The sequence below is a fragment of the Taeniopygia guttata genome, chromosome 5, assembly GCF_048771995.1.
Source record: "Taeniopygia guttata chromosome 5, bTaeGut7.mat, whole genome shotgun sequence".
Lineage (NCBI taxonomy): Eukaryota > Metazoa > Chordata > Aves > Passeriformes > Estrildidae > Taeniopygia > Taeniopygia guttata.
In genome coordinates this window covers 58,476,495-58,495,284 of record NC_133030.1, presented here as the reverse complement: position 1 = coordinate 58,495,284, position 18,790 = coordinate 58,476,495, and the positions used below count along the sequence as shown (strand labels likewise).

The window sequence follows — 18,790 nt, the reverse complement described above, 5'->3', positions numbered from 1 at the left end:
AAATGTAATGCAGAAAGTGCAAAGCAATATAAAAATTGAAACCAGTGAGACTGTGGTTTCCTGTTCTGTATGAGACAAAAAAGAAGTGTCTAATATTAATTTACTCTTAAGGCTTAGCAGTCCAAGACCTCATGCTCAGAGGTCAGTGGCCTCTGAGTGGTAGTTTGATGGCTTATCTTAACCTTGCTATTATCTCACATTTCCTTTTTGTGGCTAATATTTCTGTGTTGTTTTGCAGAGCAAAAGGAGAGCGAGGATCAGATCCTAAACCAGTTTGAAATGTTCTATGTTGATTGCAATGGGAAAGGCTTACAGAAAACAGGGACATGATGTTAAAGCCAAAATCTCTCTGACAGTGAATGGGACATAAAACTCCCCAAAGCTGTGTTAGTGTTTTCAATATTTGCATATTATCCTATACAACTCCCATTTTCAGTGTCTGTTAGGGGACTTTGCATATTTGTAGCAGACACCTGTTGGGGCTTTGCAACATCAGCCAAATATTTCTTGCCATTCAACTAAATAATATTGGCTCTGCCTTAAATACATTGCCAATTTAAAACATCAGGATGTATCAGACCATTGCCTTTATGCCTACATATGTTCATCACATTTGTCTGAGAAGCATGAGACAGGGACTAATTTCAGAACAAATCTGTCCTGTTCCCATCTACCCTGGCTATAATAATCCTGGAACTATTTACCATGGAACACATTGCTCCTGGTAGAAAGAATTGCCTCCAGCCCTACTTGTTAGGCTCCATCCACTGAAGCAAAACAATGTATGTATTTTATTATTTTTTAAATTAGGATGAACTACCAGGTTCATAAAATTTATTCCCACAAATGCTACAGCCCAGGCCCATGTGAGCTCTTGGCTATCATGGAATATCCTGACTGCAGACACTTAGACCAGCCACAGCAATGCACAGTATCCTATATTTACCTCTGCCTTCACCTCAGCTTTTAAGCTGTAGATTGGCAAAAATTAAATGTCTCCTGCACTCTTTGAACTCAACCCAAGGTCTGAACCAGTTATGTCGAGTCAGCTACAGAAATTCAGATTAATTCAGTGCAGTCAGACTTTTTTTTTTTTTCTTTTGATTCCTGGAATATTGTAATTTGTTTTTCTTCATTCCCTGTAACTCATGTTATGAACTGAGTTACAAGGAATAAAGAAAAACAAATTACAATATTTGGTAGGCACTTTACAAAAACACGTGGAGTTCCTGCCCCCAACCATTTAACATTTAAACCAACAAATCAGGCATGGGTTTGGAGAGGAATAAAGCACCACAATATTTATCAAATGCCAAAGTTCACAATTCTACAAAATGTCAGATCTGGAAATTAAACCAAAAAGTTTCACTTTCCTAGATGAAAGCCTCAACCTTTAGACACCTCTACCCAAAAGCTCTTGTTTCTATATTAAACATTGCCAATTAAAAGCAGCCACAACTGAGTCCTTCTCCTTTTCATGTACACATGAAAACACATCAGTAAACAACCTCCATGTGTTGCCATTCCACCTGACCATGCCTTGCTGCTGCAATTATACCCTGACAGACAACAAACTTATGAGAAAGTCTGATTAATTCTGACATTCTCATTGTAGTATCACAAAAAAACATTAAAGGTATCATGCCACTGCAGAGATGTCTGTGTCACACTGACACCATGATCTGCCTTTATCCACAGCAGAAATTTGGTTAGAAACAGTAGAGCAGCACACAAAGGAATAAAGGGATAAATACCTTTTGCAGAGATAAAGAACAGAGGACTCTGTTCCCTTTGAATTTATAATATCTCAGCAAACATCCTCTTTGTTGCCTTCTCAGCTGGCTGAAAATGGATTAGAAGGTGAGGATGCATAACTTCTCTATGGCCCATTATTTCTTATTATCATCCAGATGGAGCGTGGCTATTAGAGCACCACTAAAAACTCTAATGAACTGCAGTGTTGTAGATTACTAATTCTTCAACAGCTTGTTTGTGTATCAATAATAGACTGTAAAAACAACAACAACCTGACTAATTAGGCTGGATCAAATCTGCTCAGCTTGGCTTCCCATCACTCCTGTTCTGGGTGTCCATGTGGGTGTTCAGTACTGCTGCAGCTTCCCTTAAACTCCTTTCAAAGCCTCTAATCACTCGTGGAATATTGCAAACATTTAGAAACATTTGTTTAAATGCATATAAGAAGCATTTAAACAAGAGCACACACCATGTTTAAACCATATGAATAATTTTCTCGCTATTTTGTGTGTAATGCAGGGGAGTTTAAATCTCAGTTGTTCCTAAGACAGGAAGAAGTAGGAGGGCCCCAGCGTTTATCATTAAATCCTCTGTTTAGCAAAGCACTCAGGATTTAATTCATTAATACTTTCTGCTATTCCTGGGGTTGTTTGGGTTTTTAACAGGGTAAACAGAAACTTATTCTAAGCTTCTGCTTTCATTTGCTTTGCTCCCTTAGCAGTTGGTGGAACATAAAAAAAGAGCTGCAGTGCTGGGCCCCACTCAGAAGCTTGGGGAAAAAATACTTTTTTCAAAAACATCCAAAGCAGCCTGTGGGATCTACCAAGTAAAATTGTAACCCTGCTCCAAAGCTCATCAACACACACACAAATAAGGTGCATCTGTTGCAACCCCTGAAAAATATTAAGGAAGTTCATCCAATAAAGATTTATTATTTTGACAGAGAGTAATGTTCTAGATAAATCTCTCCAATTCTGTTATTTTACATCCCATTTAACAGCCAGTGCCACCTCTTGACTTCCCAGAGGAGACAGAAAGTGCAAGATGTGATGGGGCTCAGCAGAGCATCACTGCCATGGAATCACACACTCATCCTGGCTCCTCACTGGACAGGGCTCTGCTAAAATCACCTCGTGCACGGGGCAAGGCTGGGCTGGCCAAAAACCTCCAAGGGCTGTGGCTTTCCCACAGGTGTTGTAGGGATCCCACACACTTCTCTTCCCCTTCTCTCCTCCTTCATTCATCTTCAGACAAGAAGATTTGGTTACAAGATCCTTCTTGCATGACCAACCTTCACCCACACGTAATTATTTCAGACTCACAGCCATTGGTGCCAGCAGCTTTATTCTGAACTTCTTTCTTGTCTTATTGACTTGACTTTTTTTTTTTTTCCCTTTCAAGATTGTGTTTGATTAACTAGAAAGTTACATTTCCTTTAGGTAAGGTGGATCAGCAATTTCAGCAGGAAATGCTTGCATTAATGAAGCTCAGTAGTAACTTTTCTTTATGCCTTGATCTATTCAAAAATAAGGGAGTGGAAGCAGGCATCAGATTTTGTGCTTTGAAATGTTCCCGGATGAGGAGAAAGAAGGAGGAAAATGAAGCTTGTCCTTTTACCACATACAGGAACGATGGTTTTTTCCAATGCCTTTACCAACCAGGTGTCATTCAAACATATCAGGTAAAAAAAAAAAAATTCCATACATGGGACCTCATTGAAATGGATGCTGAGGTTTTTGTAATACACCTACATAGATTTTAGGCATGAGCCTAAAAATGGGACTTACCCCCCTAGTTCCATCTTGCTGATACTTGGAAGATTCACCAATAAACCAGAAATGTCAGAAATGTTCCCTTCATCATGGTCTGTGGCCAGAGAACACATAAAGGTAAGTTCTCATTAAACAACAATGAGGTCAGTGGGACTTAAAAACACACCACGAGTTTCAAGTTCCCAGTTCAGGAAGCACTGAAGGACTGAGTAAAATGAATTTAAAAAATAGACAGGAATTCATCCCACCTCATTCTGCCCTTCTAGCCTTCAACTTAACATCCTGTGATCACGTGTGAGGCAAGAGAGATGAGACCTGAGGGATGCAGCAGCCATTCAAAGGCTGACAGTGCTTGCCATGGTGACACTGATGCTGAGTTCAGGTTGTTCAACCTTGCCCATACAACATAAGAATCACAATTTTTCCGTAGCTGCCACCATTACTGTTGGAATGTACATGCAAAACCACAAATTTTGTAGGGCCATGGATATGACTGCTCCTCCCAGCGTTCCAACTTCAGGAAAACTCCAATTTAAGAGGCTTTTACCTCAGAATTGACACCTTCAACTGAGGAAGAACTGACACAATTCTCCCAACACGATGCCATTGGTACAGAGTTGGGCTTTTCCTGCAGAGGAATGCAGCCTCCACTCCATCTCCCATTGTCACAGCACCATGCAGAAATCAGCAGCAGATATTTATAAACCCTTTCCCATCAACCTCATCCTTTTTCAATTCTGATTACACTTCACAGTGGAATTTTGACATGGGTTTTAATTTTCATGAGACACTTTGGAAGAAATTAAATATTCTGCTCTATTAGAAAATCCTTCATGTTGTTACGCAACAAAAATGTAGACAAAGTAAGATAAAAGCTTACTAATCTTTCAACTTTTTAAAAACAACTTTTTCTATCTCTTGGTCTTCTTCTTTTTACCTGCTTGCTCAGTTTCTCCTGGAAGAAGAGATAAATAGCTGAAAGTAAGAAAATTGCTCCTAAATGGCCCTTTTTTTTTCCTTAGTCTTCAAGGAAAATTTTACTTCCATCCTTCTACTATACTTCCAGCATATGCTTTTGGTATTTTCTTATACCAAAAGATGCAGCATTAAAAAAAAACCCCAGACTTTAAAGATAAGGAGAAGGGGGGAAAAGGCAGAGGGGAACAAAACGTCTCATATGATTTTTTTCTTTCTTTAGTGTGAATCTTCATTAATGAAAAAGTCATTATGAAAACCCAGAGGCAAGGACTTTCAGCTCAGAATTATATTTCAGTTACAAAAACTTTAAAGCCAAAAAAAGTCAGAACTCCTGTACTGAAATTAGTCACTAGATGTTTAGGGATTGTCAACCACCTAGAAAAAGTGGGCTTTGCTTGCTTGGCCTTGCTAAGACTAACAGGGATTTGTAGCTGTACCTTACTCTTCCTCCAGCATCAGAGATTTGTAGGCTCGGGAGGGACCTCAAGGGAGTGCAGTCCTGAGGGAAGAACAAAGATACCTGTAGCAATGCTCATCAATGAACTGGAGTCTACCAAATCTGGTGCTGGCTCTGCCCATGATCTGCAAAACTAAAATTTTTGGTGGACTGGTGTTGGAAACCCCTGTTTCCAACATCAGTCTTTCGTTCTCTCCTGAGTGACCTGACTGCCCTCCAGGAAACACAGAATATCAGTATTTTTTTCCCTTTCAAGCACACTCTTTCCACAGTAGAAGTCAATATTCGTGCTCCCCTTAAGCTTCCATCAGCTCTTAAGCCAAAGTCAGTTCTTCCAACTGTTCCCTTGAGATCCTGCCTTGTAATAGATTTATGTTCTCCTCTCCCTCCAGCTGGTCTACAGCCTTCTTAAAGTGCTGTATCTAAAAAAGAAAGGATCCTAGTCCTAGTCCCAGCAGAATAAATACTTTTTCAGCTTGTTTGTAGCACTGCTCCTGATAGTTTCTGAAGCTAAATTTACAGGTTTTACCCCACTGCTATCTTGCTACTTTAATCTGCAGTGACCTATACCTTTCCTCCTCCAATATCCTCCAAAATCCTCTCCAGCTCACAGCACCAGACCCAGTTATTCCTTAGACTGTGCTTATGTATTTGATTTGCCCTCTTTGCACATGGTGCACTGCATTTCCCTCTCTTGACATTCACCTTGCTGATTTAGGGACACCTTTCCAATTTATTGGGATCATTATGGATTCTGATGCTGTCATCTGAACTGCTTGCAACCCTTCCCAGAACTCTCCCAATGTGCTCTCTCTGTTCTGTCACTCATCTCTGCTAATGAAAGTGTTGAGCACAACCACACGCAGGGCAAAAATCTCGCTGGCAATTCCCTCCAAGTTTGACAGCGAAGCCCTTGATTATATTTTGAGAGAGATTGTTCAATCAGTTATCACCAACTTTGTTATGGCCGTGTTGAGATCATTCACTCATTCACTGTAAGGCCACTAAGTAAAAAACTGTCAGAAGACTTCTAAAAATTCAGATATATTATATCTACTCAATTCCTTTTATTCTCTAGGCAGTTATCTTGTCAAAGAGAGAAATCAGATTAATTTGCCATGAACTCATCTTGACAAATCCACGCTGGCTGCAGGCCAGTGGAAGAAAACCAGTCTTAATCATTCATGACCAAAATATTCCTACTGAAACTCCACTGGATTTGACTCAGCACTCGCAGGGATGCACAGCAGGTACCCAGGGGAGAGATGCCAGTTTCGATGCTCTCCTGTCCTTCCTCCAAAACGGAAGGGAAAGGAGTAAAGCTCTTTAAGGAGAAACCCACAGTCATACTCCCACACAGAGTATACTTATTTTTCCCAGTTCTACCAAAGTTCTTGCAGAAAAAGCCACAAAGAAAGATGAACGAGGATGAAAGACACAAGCTGAGTCCTCAGTGCTCAGAATGTTCAAGAGGAACATGACATTGTACTGGCTCAGACCTACAGAAAGGAAGTAATGAGAAACCAAGAACTGCTATCTGTCATCTTTCATCCAGTTACCTGATATCCCCAATTACCTCCAAACGTGTTACAGGCAGTACTGTGATAATGAAACCTCCCAGAGACTGGGGCTTTTCATATATTTTACACAAAACAACACAAAACCCCCAGCTCTGTCAGCGCCTCTGGATGTGTGACAATGTCACACGGTTTTTCAGTTCTCAAAGTCAACCTAATAAAATTAAAGCACAGAAGTCTCCTGCTGGACATGTAAAATAGTATTTTAAGGCCTGATTCGGTGGTATAATTCAAATTTTCTATGACAGGACACTTGTTAAAATAATTTATCTCCTCGCTGAACTGCTCATCCTAACTTCTCCTCCAGCTGATTAAACACAGCAGTTATCTGCAAGCAAAACTGGGCAAATATTAATGAGATTTAAGAGAAAATACCTGTTTTTCCACTGAAAGCAGGGCCCAGTGAGGAGCACATCTCCAGTGATATCAGGCAGGACGTACCTGTTAACTGGCCTGACTTACTTGGGTAACTCTCCCTTTTAAATGCCAAACACACAGAGGCATTATCTCCTGGGCACACAAAATAAACCAAGGATCTCTGTGCAGACACAGACTCAGATCACTCACTTGGCTCTCTGAAACTTCAGAACAGGCAAACACAAAGAGGCTCCCGAGCCCTTTCCGTCCAAGCAGTGTGATACCCTGGGGTTTATCTTTTATCTCAGATTTGTTTATCCCTCTAGCACAATATGCTATAAAACTGAGCTGTGTTGTGTTCTTAGCCAGCCAGATATATTTGCTGATCTAGCTGGGCTAATTAACACTTTCTGTTTCCTGAGAGATACAGTTGTTTCGAGTAATCCAGGACTACTTGATAACCCCTCTGGGACCATCTCAGGTGATTGCTTGTACTCTGTGTGTGAGCATAAAGGTTCATTTTCAACATTTACGTATCATTTATTCAATAACAATTTTCAGTTGTTTTAAATAATATAACTCAACAGCATGAAATAACATTTCCTTCCTCATTGTTACCTCTCCCACTCACTGTCCTATCTCTCTCGATACCATAATTTCCTTTAAACACATTAAGCCAATGACAATAAAAGTAAACCTTATATAAACACATGCTAGCTATAACCTTGACAAAAAAAATCCCATAAAGCTTCCCAAGGAGGCTGTTTTACAGTTTTAAAGCTCTTTATATAAAGACATATGTTTTTGCTATAAACTAGAACCTGAATATTTTAAAATCTCCTGCTCTGACAGAATTACAGCAAAACAAGGTACATATGGCCCCAATCTGGTGGATACAACCAGGTGCTGGAGCATGTCCTGAGAAGCGAAGCGGAGCTGGGGAAGGGTCTGGAGCACAAATCTGATGAGGAGCAGCTGAGGGAACTGGAAGTGTTTAGCCTGGAGAAAAGAAAGATGAGAGGGATCTCACTGCTCTCTACAACTCCCTGAAAGGAGGGTGTAGCCAGAGGGTGGTAGTACCTTCTCCCAGGTAGCAAGCGACAGGACAAGAGGAAAAAGCCTCAAGTTGCACCAGGGGATGTTTAGATTGGATATTAGGAACAATTTCATCATTGAAAGGGTGTCAAGCACCAGACCAGGCTGCCCAGGGCAGTGGTAGAGTCACCATCCCTAGAGATATTTAAAAGACGTGTAGATGTGGTATTTGAGGACTATGGTTTAGTGGTGGGCTTGGGGTAATGGTCTGGCTCAATTACATGACATCTCTTTTCCAACTTAAGCGATGATTTTATGATCTCACTCTTACACTCAAGTTCCATTAAAAAGTGGATGAAGCTACATCTTTTACTCCCTGAGAGTAATTTGATTTTTTTTACTGTTGAGATGTGATTATACTCTTAAGGCTTTTTCATGCAGCTGCTCAGAGAACATTGAGATTGCCAAGTTCAACTGCTGCACTGACACCAATAACCTGGCTCAAAATACTTCATCTGCCCCAGCTCTGAGACATAAGTAAGATTAGTAACAACTAAAAGATATTGCGGAAAGACCCTGATATCCTTTCTTTGTAGAGCTAATAGCACTTGGGCTATGGTTCAGCAATCCAAAAGTGTCAAAATGCTTTTTCAATGGCACTCAAGAGGGAAAATTTTCCCTTGCAAGGCAACTTCTCGTAACTTTCTGTGCCGCTTTCTTCTTTTTGCACTAATGGGTAAATGTGAGTGAACAGTTTTACTCTCTCCTGATTTGGATGTAGCAGAACAGGTTGCACAGCAAAATTGTGGATGTGCCATTCCTGGAAGTGTTCAATGCCAGGGACCCTGAGCAACCTGGTAGGTGTCCCTGCCCATGGCAGGGTTTGCACCCAAATGATCTTTAAGGTCCCTTCCAATCCAAATCATTTAATGATTTTGTGATTCTAAGAAACACTTAAGAGCTTGCTAGCAGGGCCATTTTGTTGCTGGAAGCAACATTCCCCTCATTAGCCCCCATTTTAAGAAACTTTAAGAGCAGCACAAAAGCTGGTATTGGTTCTCTACTGCTGAAGAGGTCAAACAAACCCCTCTGCAGCTCCTTGCTGCAGAGCCACATCTCTCCCACATCCCAGACCTCTGCAGGAAAAGAAACTGCCCTTCCACAGAACTGACTCTTGTAGGACACCCTTAGGGGCACAGCTGGATTTCAACCACAGCTAAACACTACAGCCTGTGAATTCTCACAGGTGTAAAACCTCCTCATATTAGTATCTGTCGCTGGGAAAAACACAATTTAATCTACGCTGCTGGCAGTGATTTTTGCTGGAAGGTGCTATCTTACACACTTTCCTCAGGATCAAAAATTAAATCCTATGGGCTCTTGGGATTGCTTGTCTGGGAGGCTGCCAGACAAGCGCTTCCCCACAATGACACACTGTTGTGTCAGCGCGTGGGCTTAGCCACTGCTTAGCAAATTTGCTAGATAAACTTCCATGATTCATGCACGCGGCATTCAAGTGGCTAACTCCCGTAAATTGGCAGGGAACTGACGAACGCTGCTCCAACAATGAGAGAACCCACTGAAATAATGAATTAGCTTTGACAGATCAATGGAGACTTGACTGACAGCCCCAGGCACCCCACGTCACAGCTCTGAAAGGGCTGAGCAGCAGCAAGGGGGGTGCCATGAGCAATCAGCAGCGTTGTTTGCCAAATACAGGAGAGTTTAGGGCCAGAGGTTGCTCAGATGAGAGCATCTCACCGGTTCTAAAAAGGAAAGAGCAAGTCCTATTCTCTCTGTTTAATAAATTAGAAGGAGGGCAGGACATCTATGTGTTTAATACAGATAACAAAGATAACAGTGATATCTATATTTATGTGTCCAGCAGACACCTTCTGGTGAAACATGTCCCAGGCCGTGGCAGAGAGGTTGGTACTGGATAATCTTTAAGGTCCCTTCCAACCCAAAGCATTCTGTGATTCTATGATATCAAGAGGAACCCACCCACACTGTCCTTCTTCATCTCTCCCATGAACAGCAGTAACTTGGGGTCCAAGTGACAGCAAGTACATCTGTCTCCTTTTCAAAGCTGAAAATCATGAACCTGGGTATTTTAAGAAGAAAACAAGTTAGCATTTTGAGCCATTAAACTAGAAACTCTTGGAAAGAAGAATCTAGAAAATACTCCCATTTTCCAGAGAAGTTATCCTTCAATAACACTACAACAAATTCTTCTGCACGTACACAAAACCAATGTGAATTGCCAAGCCTGTTTTCACCATAATTTAAAACCAGTCATTGAAAAATATCATCTGTCCCACAACCATCTCCCCATAAAACTGGAGTAAATAGAAGCCAAAGTAATTATGTATATAAATAAAAGTATTTCCCTGAAGGAAGAACAACAAAGCACCCTTTGCTCAGCAGTTCTGGGGACCAATGGATAACTAAGAGATTCTTCTGAGCTTTTCACAGCCTGAGAAACAGTGAATTATTCAATGCTCATTGACACTGCTGCCTTCAGTATCTCGTTCTGACGTTCCCTTGCTGCATGGATCATCAGAGCATTTCAGTGACCAGTGGAATATACTGGATTTCTCCAACTGCTTGGATGTATATGTCAGGTGCACTCAGCTGGACAAATAAATTCCTGTAATTGCTGTATTTATGGAGCCAGACTGATGCTGCAGTCTGCTCTGTGCCACAGATAGGGCCAAACTCATTACTCCAGGTTCCACCAGCAGCATGGGATGTGTCAGAGACCCTCTGAACCCCAGGCTGGGAGATGTGCTTTAACCTAGCAGGCAGCTAAAACTCCGCCAGCCACCTGCTCACTCCCTCACCCCCACTGGAATATAGGAAAGAATCAGAAAAAAGGGCAAAACTCAAGGGTTGAGATGGGCACAGCTTCACAGGACAGAAAAGGAAGTGGAAAAAATAATAATGATGATAAAAGAATACAAAAAACGAGTGATGCACAACGCTATTGCCTGCTGACCAGTCACCCTCCAGCCCCCCCAGTTTTACTGTTCAGCATGATGCCATATGGTGTGCAATGTCCCTTGGGCCAGTTTGGGCCAGCTGTCCCAGCTGTGTCCCCTCACGGCTCCCTGTGCCCCCCAGCCTCCTCTCTGGCAGGGAATGAGGAGCAGAAAAGTCCTTGACTTCATGCGAGCACTGCCCAGCAACAGCTGAAACCTCGGTGTTCCAGCAACATTTTCCTCATTCTATATCCAACACACAGCACTGTACCACCTCCTGGGAAGAAAATTAACTCTATCCCTGCCTAAACAAGGACTTTGGGAGGCTGGCTGCTGTTCCACAGTTAAAGTACAGGAAGGAAGAAAGCATGTGAATGTACTGTTGTTTAAATATTCACACTTCTTCCTTCAAAAACCCCATCTCTCCTGAACCTTTCAAGCTGTTTCACCCAACCACACTGCCACCTTCCTCAAAATGCTTTCTCCCTCTTATTTTCTGCTTGCTAAAGGCGTGGCTGTGCTGAGTTGCAAGATAGTGATAGTGGTGTATGCACCAAACGTTTATTTATGTTCTCTTCATGCAATTCAGGATTTTTTTTTTTTTTTTTTTTTTACTTTTTGAGTTGTTGTTGGTGTTTTTTATGGGTTTTTGGGTTTTTGTTTTTGGTTTTTTTTTGTGAAAGACACTAACCCAGTCAGTTTTACATCAGCATCTATGGCTGTGTTGCAGGAGCCTTAGAGCTGCTTGTGGACAGAAGCAGAGCAACCAGCAGCACAGGCTGAGATTTGGAGGCTCTGAGCTGACAGAAGATAATGGGGGGTTTACAACAAAGGTCCTTCCTGAATGATAAACGATTCCTGGTGCAGTCAAAGGATCTGACAGGCCTACCTATTTGTTCTGCTCTGCACAGAGAGGGGATGAAATGACCTAGATCAACACAAAAGGTGTTACAAAAATCAGATTTGCAATGCACATTCAGCAACCCTAGGCAGCAAATGCACAAAAGGTATTTAAACAACAACCCTTGTAAAAACCTTGCTCCATTGTCATAGGATGCTTTGTTTGCTATTTTTAGCTTTTCAAGTGTAAAGAAGCAAGAGAAAAAAAAATACTGAGCAGCACTGGACACCAAGATAAAGCAAATGAGGCAAAAAAGAAATCTGAAGCAAGCTCCACAAGATGAGGTTAAGTTATTCAAAGCTCTCTTTCCTGCAAGACAGGTGATGTATTTCAGCTTAAATATCCCACTCGATCTGTCCTCAGTGAAGAAGCAAGTGACAAGCTGCCAATCCGACTGAAAAACTCCACATCCATCACGGCTTCCCCCGCCCCTGCCCCGCACCAAGCAATGCTTCATCAGCACCTACAGAATCTGAATCTGCCTATTTTTAACAAGAACACCATCCTGCAATCCTGCCCACCAGAAGGATTTGCAAATCTCTCCAAATACTCCTCCCAGGTCCTGATAACTTTACCAGCATGAAAAGGAAACTTGGGGCTTTCAGAAGAAGCTGCAGCTCGCTGACAAGGCTGGCAAGATTTCCTTTCCTATCTGCAGTTTGCATGAGTAGGCAGCTGGGATTGTGATGAATTACTATCTCTGATTCCAGTGCTAAGTTTAAAACATTTATTTGGCATAGTCTGTTAGGGAAAAAAAAAACACCGCCAATATCAGCTATTGGTATTAGCAAACTTCTTCAGGAGAACTACCAAAGGTATTTCACAGTCTCTCTCTGCTCATAACAGGAGCGTGTTTGTGGACCAGACATATTTATTGACTGAACTGTAATTGAATTTTACTGAATGTTTATCTCAAAACACTGTTTCAAAAGAGAAACTAGAATATCTTGGTTTGAAAATAACTCAGTTCTTAGTTGCACCTTTTCATGAGGCCAAATCCTTCTCCAGAGCTCAGAGGACACTGAATGCCTGGGAAATTGCATTTTCCATCAACTATTTGTTGTGCCTCCCTGTTTCATTTTGGAGCTCAGAGTGCCAGGCTTTCAGCAGCCAGCTCTGCAAAGAATGTCTATACAATCCTGCAGGTCTGATCTCACTGCACAAATATTGCAATATTAAGCCCATGACCAGTGCCTGTTCCAAAGCTGGTTTATTTTCTAACCAGTGGAAAAAGATCAATCAAGGTTTGGATTTCAGTCAGGAGCATTCATCACACTGATGTGCATGGATTAGAAATCTTCAAATGCATGATGTTGTTACAAAAGATTCACTATGTGATGATAATAGAGCACTTTTACTTGTAAATTTTACTTGTAAATAAACCAAAAATGTTTCTTTTGTCTGTAGCCTGCCTGCCTGCCACAGTGCTCTTCACTCCTCTCACAAGAGCAGGCACATTTATTTTGGTGTTAGTATTTTGATGCAATAAGCAACTCAGTACTCCTTTTGCAACACTTCTTAAATTTTAGATCCTACTTTTGACTTTGTCTAAAAGCCTATAATGCTACACACAGTTGCCCAACTGCTAAACTCACAGATGCCACTTATAAAGTTGATGTGCACATTTAGTAATTTTGTAGGTAACACTTATGGAAATTATTAGCCAGTGCCACACACACAGGCTGTTGCCAGTGTCACCTTTGATCCTACTACTTTGCATTCCCCAACTTTAGGATGAGTTTCAGAGATGAAAAAGCAAGGAAGCAACCCACCTAGAACAGACACAAAGCAGGTTACAATCTCCCCTTCCTTTCACCTGATGAGGCCATGCATGTATTTTGTTGTTGCTGTTATCATCATAAATAGTAGGAGTGGCATTCATCATGTTTTTATGGCTCTCATCACACCTTAAGTCATTTACCACTTAGGGGTATTTTTTGTCAAATTGCCCTCAACAGGACAAGATAAGGCCCCACAAGGGAAAAAAAAAAAAAAAAAAACAAAAAAAAAAACCACCACCAAAAAACAAGGGAAGCAAATACTGCAATGTATAAAAATGTTCTATATCCACTTTATTCTCCAAATCCTCAGGTTCTGTAAATACCACAAATCACTGTCAACAAACAGCACATCAGCTCCTATGGGCTTTTGATGACATATCTGCATTAGCTCACTAGTGCTCTGGCTTGGGGATTTGATTTTTTTATAGACTTGGAGATGTTTTGCAACACATCAACCCATCATGTAAAGATGGTGTTCAGCAGAAATTTCATTGCACCACACAGCAAGCATCCTAAAATTGCGACTTCTCTTTTAAAAAAGCATTTTTAAATCTACAAACAAATGTCTTTAATCTTCTAAAGATCTAGAAAGACTGTGGCAGGAAAACTTCCTTTTTATATTTCAGTATTTCTCAGAGATGAGCTCTAAGTGTTAGCTGAGATAATTATCAGAGAGATTATGCAGATCTTATTATCAAAAGGTTTTGTTTGCTCTCTTGTTACATAATTGCTTAGTGTTTGCATGGTGCTCAGCAAATACAAAGCACCAGAGAAATACCACGAGCTACTGATTTAACAGAAAAATAATTCTCCAAATGGTATTAACATTTTAAGTTGTGTCTACTACATTTTGAAGACTTCTGGTTATCTGTAGAGCCCCTCAGTGATATAACCTTGGCAGCACATGAAATGAGAGTTGTGCTTTACCACTCCTGATTTTGGACAATTTCAGGAGAGCTGTGAAACAGCAGGAAGCAGGAAAAAAAGGTGCAATATATTGTCTCACCATTTCCTTCACTTCTAGCTTTGCTGGTGACAAAGGCCACCATATTCAGAAGATAAAATCAGGATTTATATCTCATAGTAGTGCCATAAAGCAAAAAATCAATTTATGGAACCACTAAATGTTTCAAGAATTGGATAAAACCACATCAAACGATTCCAGGCTTGTGTAAGTTTATAAGCAAAACTCAGACTACCTGAATTCAAATACACTTTGTAACTTTTAACCAAATTCTAGCAAAGACCTTACAAACATGTTAAAAGCCATATTTAAAGTGTAAAGTTGAGGCCCCAAATATAAACTTGCCATTGGGCACACTTATGTACCCAGACCACTTAGCCTTGACAGCAATTTAAAAGGTACAGTAACTACATAATTTCAATACCCGTTTTCAAGAATTTTAAGTTCATTTCATTCTTATTTACAGGTAACACAGGTGTTTTCAAGAAAGCTTGAAGCAAGTGCACTATACAAGTAGGGTACTGGCCACAGAACTTCCCTCAAACACAAGAAAATCAGATTTTACTTACAGCCAACCATCATCATGGCCACCGAAAAAATCTTCTCCCCATCAGTGGTGGGTGCTATGTTCCCAAATCCTATGGTTGTAAGGCTTGTCATGGTAAAGTAGAGGGAGGATATGTACAAGGAGTCTTTGCTGGGCCCTCCTTCCCACTGGCCCGAGCCCGTGGTGTTGTAGCGATATGGGGTGCCGATGCTCAGGGCCAGCTGGTAGAGCCAGCTGTCTGTTTTGATGGTGTTGGTCAGTTCATCGATCACCTCGTAGTCCCCAATGCTGTACCAGATGCAGGCCAGCCAGTGGGCCACCAGCCCAAAGACACACACCAACAGCACCAGCACAGCAGCACCATATTCCAGGTAATGGTCCAACTTCCTGGCCACCCGACCCAGCCGTAGAAGGCGCACCACTTTTAAGGAGCTGAAGAGGCTACTGATTCCCTGGAAAGGAATAAAAAGCATTATTTGATCTGAAATATCCTGCTGGTTAGCATAGAAGGCTATACAGCAATTCCTGCATCTGCTTAAAATCTTTCTATGTGATTTTTCAGGCCTCAGATAACAGAATACAAGATCAAACCCTCCTGTCCCTCCAGTGCTTTTGTCCTCGTCAGGCTAAATTGAGTTTGGCGCTCACTAGGTGGATAAATTACTTTGTTCAAACTCAGTCTTTCAAAGCAACAGAAGGGTTCTGTAGAATCCAAAGTGGAAACAGCAAGTTTATTACAAAAGCAGTGGTTCAATGCTTCACCAGTTTGAAGTAAATTGGAGACTCTTTTGACCCTAAGAAGATAAAAGGAAGTGGAAGAGGAGTCACAGATGGAACTACACGAGCCCTGTGGAGTCCTCCTGAAGTTTCCCAGAGAACAGCCTGCTATTAAATCCAATGAGAGGATTGTTATTCTGGCCAAAACAGGGGCACACCTACTTTAAGAACCCTCAAGATTAAGAGATGCTCAAGAGAAACATTAAAAAGTAATCGCAGTGGGAAACTCAGAGAAATCTGCCTATTGCTACTCTCATCCAACAGGAGCTGAGTAACTTTCTCTACACAACACTCTCCACCTCTTATTATCCTTCAAACATAACTCTGGACATTTTTTTATTCACAAGAAGCCTCCTGACTGAACGTGGAATTAAACAACTGTGGGCACATCACCTTCCTGAGCAAGGGAAATACGGACCACAAGGCACATGCCTTTGCATACAGGGTTAATTTCCTCTCCAATCAACAGATATTTTCCTAAAGCAAGTGTTGGTGCAGTGTTGTTTTTTTTTTTCCTGTCACACAAGATAGATGACATACAAATAAATGGAAATACAAATATTTAGGGAATAAGAGCACAAGGACCATCAGAAAGTTAATATAAACATCTGAGAAGGGATAAGAAATGTGTATGTCCTTCTCAATGCACAAATGGTTTGGGAGTTTTAGAGACGCAGAAAGAGAACAAAAATATGCTCCTGATCTACTGCAATCCCATGATATAACTAACTTGTGCATTAAATTAATTAGTGGCTCAAAATAGAAGATTTGTAAAGGAAGGTTTCTAATATAAAACATTCAGAAGTTGAAGACATTTAATTTAAAGTAAAAATTAAGACATAGAAAGCAATGAGGCAAACATTCCTAGTTACTGAGCCAAGATTAAATTGCCCTTTTCTATGCATCATTATCAAATCAGTCTAGTCAAAATACTGGCTAATTATATTATCAAACAGTAAAAGACTGGAGTTTCTGGAGTTTTCCATACCAGAAAAAACATTTGTCTCTTTTGCACCTCTGTTTCTTCTTCTTTTTCACCTTTTTCCCTTTTCCCAGCATTTGAAGGGTAACATACATCTGATATTTCTAGATGTAATCTGTTTGGCACAGTTCTTGTATGCTTTTCAAATCCTGTTGGAATGTGTTTCAGATCCCCAAATCCTTAATAAATTGAAGCTCTATATTTGCATTCAAGCTCTCATGATGACTAATACCACAGAGGGAAGTGGAATTTTCCCATTTTGATTTCTGCATTTTGCATTTACACAAGACAGATATCAGAGTATCATCCTTATTTGCATCTAAATGTATATCTACTTATTTGCTTTAGGATTTATGACTGGGAGACACTCTGAGCAACCAAGTTTTCCAATAAACTGGGAAGTCCCTTCCAGTATTCCTGGCACAATGAACTGTGGCCAATGGACTACTGAACGAGGGTCCAACACCACAGTAACAACATCTACATTAAAAAAAAAAAAAAGAGAGAGAACTTCAGACTAGTTTCATAGTTATTCTGCAGAATATTTTACTGAGTTAACCTTGACTTTAAAAGCTTACAACTTTCATAAGAGGGAGAAAACAGCAGGGTGTTTTTCTCATAGGCTCAAATCCTGTTGCATTGGTCAAACAGAGATGTATTAATTCTGGTTTTATTAGAGTCACCATTAATTTCCAGGATTAAGACTATGGAAGGAGTTAAAAACCTGGAATTCAAACTTGGGGGGTCCTTTTATACACCCAGTAGTTTAAGTATGTCCCAGTGGCACAGCTTACACTGTACTTTTTACTGCACTAACAGAAGAGTTTACACAGTGACCTCCATCTCCCACCCACACTTCATCTTCTCTAAGTTACATGGACAATTTAGCAGTTATACAAATACAAAAATACAGCATTTATTACAAAGTCTGGGAGAAAGTTTGTGCTGTCATTTTTTCCCCTAAGCAAAGGTAACAATCACATCTTTTATGTATAAAACTAAGAGAAATATTTCGTTTTAGCTGACATTGAAATGTATTATTTCCAAAGAGTAATTTATTTATTTGAAATGTATTATTTCCAAAGAGTAATTCATTTAACTAAGTTTCACTGCAAATCTTAAAGCCTGTTCAGTTTGACCCCTTACTTAAGGCCAAAAAAAACCAAGAGATATTCACATCTCATGTCTAATCTTCCAAAACAGACAATATTGGAAGCTTCAAAAGCCTCTTCCATAAAGCACTATATAGGAAACAGCAACTAAACAAATGCTAAAGGAATATGTGATATATCATAGAGCATATATATATATATATATATATATATATATATAAATCACATATGCACTAACTATTGGTTGGGTCAGGCTGGTACCTTCATACTTATAAAATTGCCAGCAATTAATACACAATTGTTAATAGGCAAAGCTCTGCCTCAGATTCAGATTCAACTTCTTTGACAGAAGTTATGTGAAAGACTAACAGCCTTGAATTACATTTGGGCAATTAAGAAATTCAGTTTTCTAAACTCAATTGATTGCAGGCTGCCTTTAATTGCATTTTTCTGTTAACTGTATTTATGCTGCATAAGGAATACTTTGGAAACCCTTCTACTGCAGGATGGGCATCTGCTCTGACAGAAGTAACTTTAGCACTCAGAAATCAAAATAGAAAGGTGAATGGGCCATGTAAACCAGTTTGGATTTATTTATGGTGTGAATAAAGCACTTGTTGGATACTGGAGATCCAACCTTCTGGGAGGAGCATTTGTGACTCCATTGCCATTTCAACGGGGCCAACTGTCTGGAACAGCTGCTAGGCTGTGTTCTCTAATTGAGAATATCTCCTTATGTTATCAACCATCCAATCCAGCCCCTTGGGGTTTTGGCTAATGTATTTTATCACATCCTAATCAGATGAGGACACTC

The 18,790-nt window shown here is 40.4% G+C and overlaps 1 protein-coding gene across 1 annotated transcript in view; it reads right to left on the bottom strand.

Moving 5' to 3' along the window:
* The window catches only part of KCNH5 (potassium voltage-gated channel subfamily H member 5), a 160,341-nt gene that overhangs the window by 85,937 nt on the left and 55,614 nt on the right, over nt 1-18,790 (bottom strand). Inside the window, exon 7 of the mRNA XM_030275155.4 lies at nt 15,128-15,557. Coding sequence (XP_030131015.1) covers nt 15,128-15,557 — 430 coding nt within the window. The remainder of the gene's footprint in view (nt 1-15,127; nt 15,558-18,790) is intronic.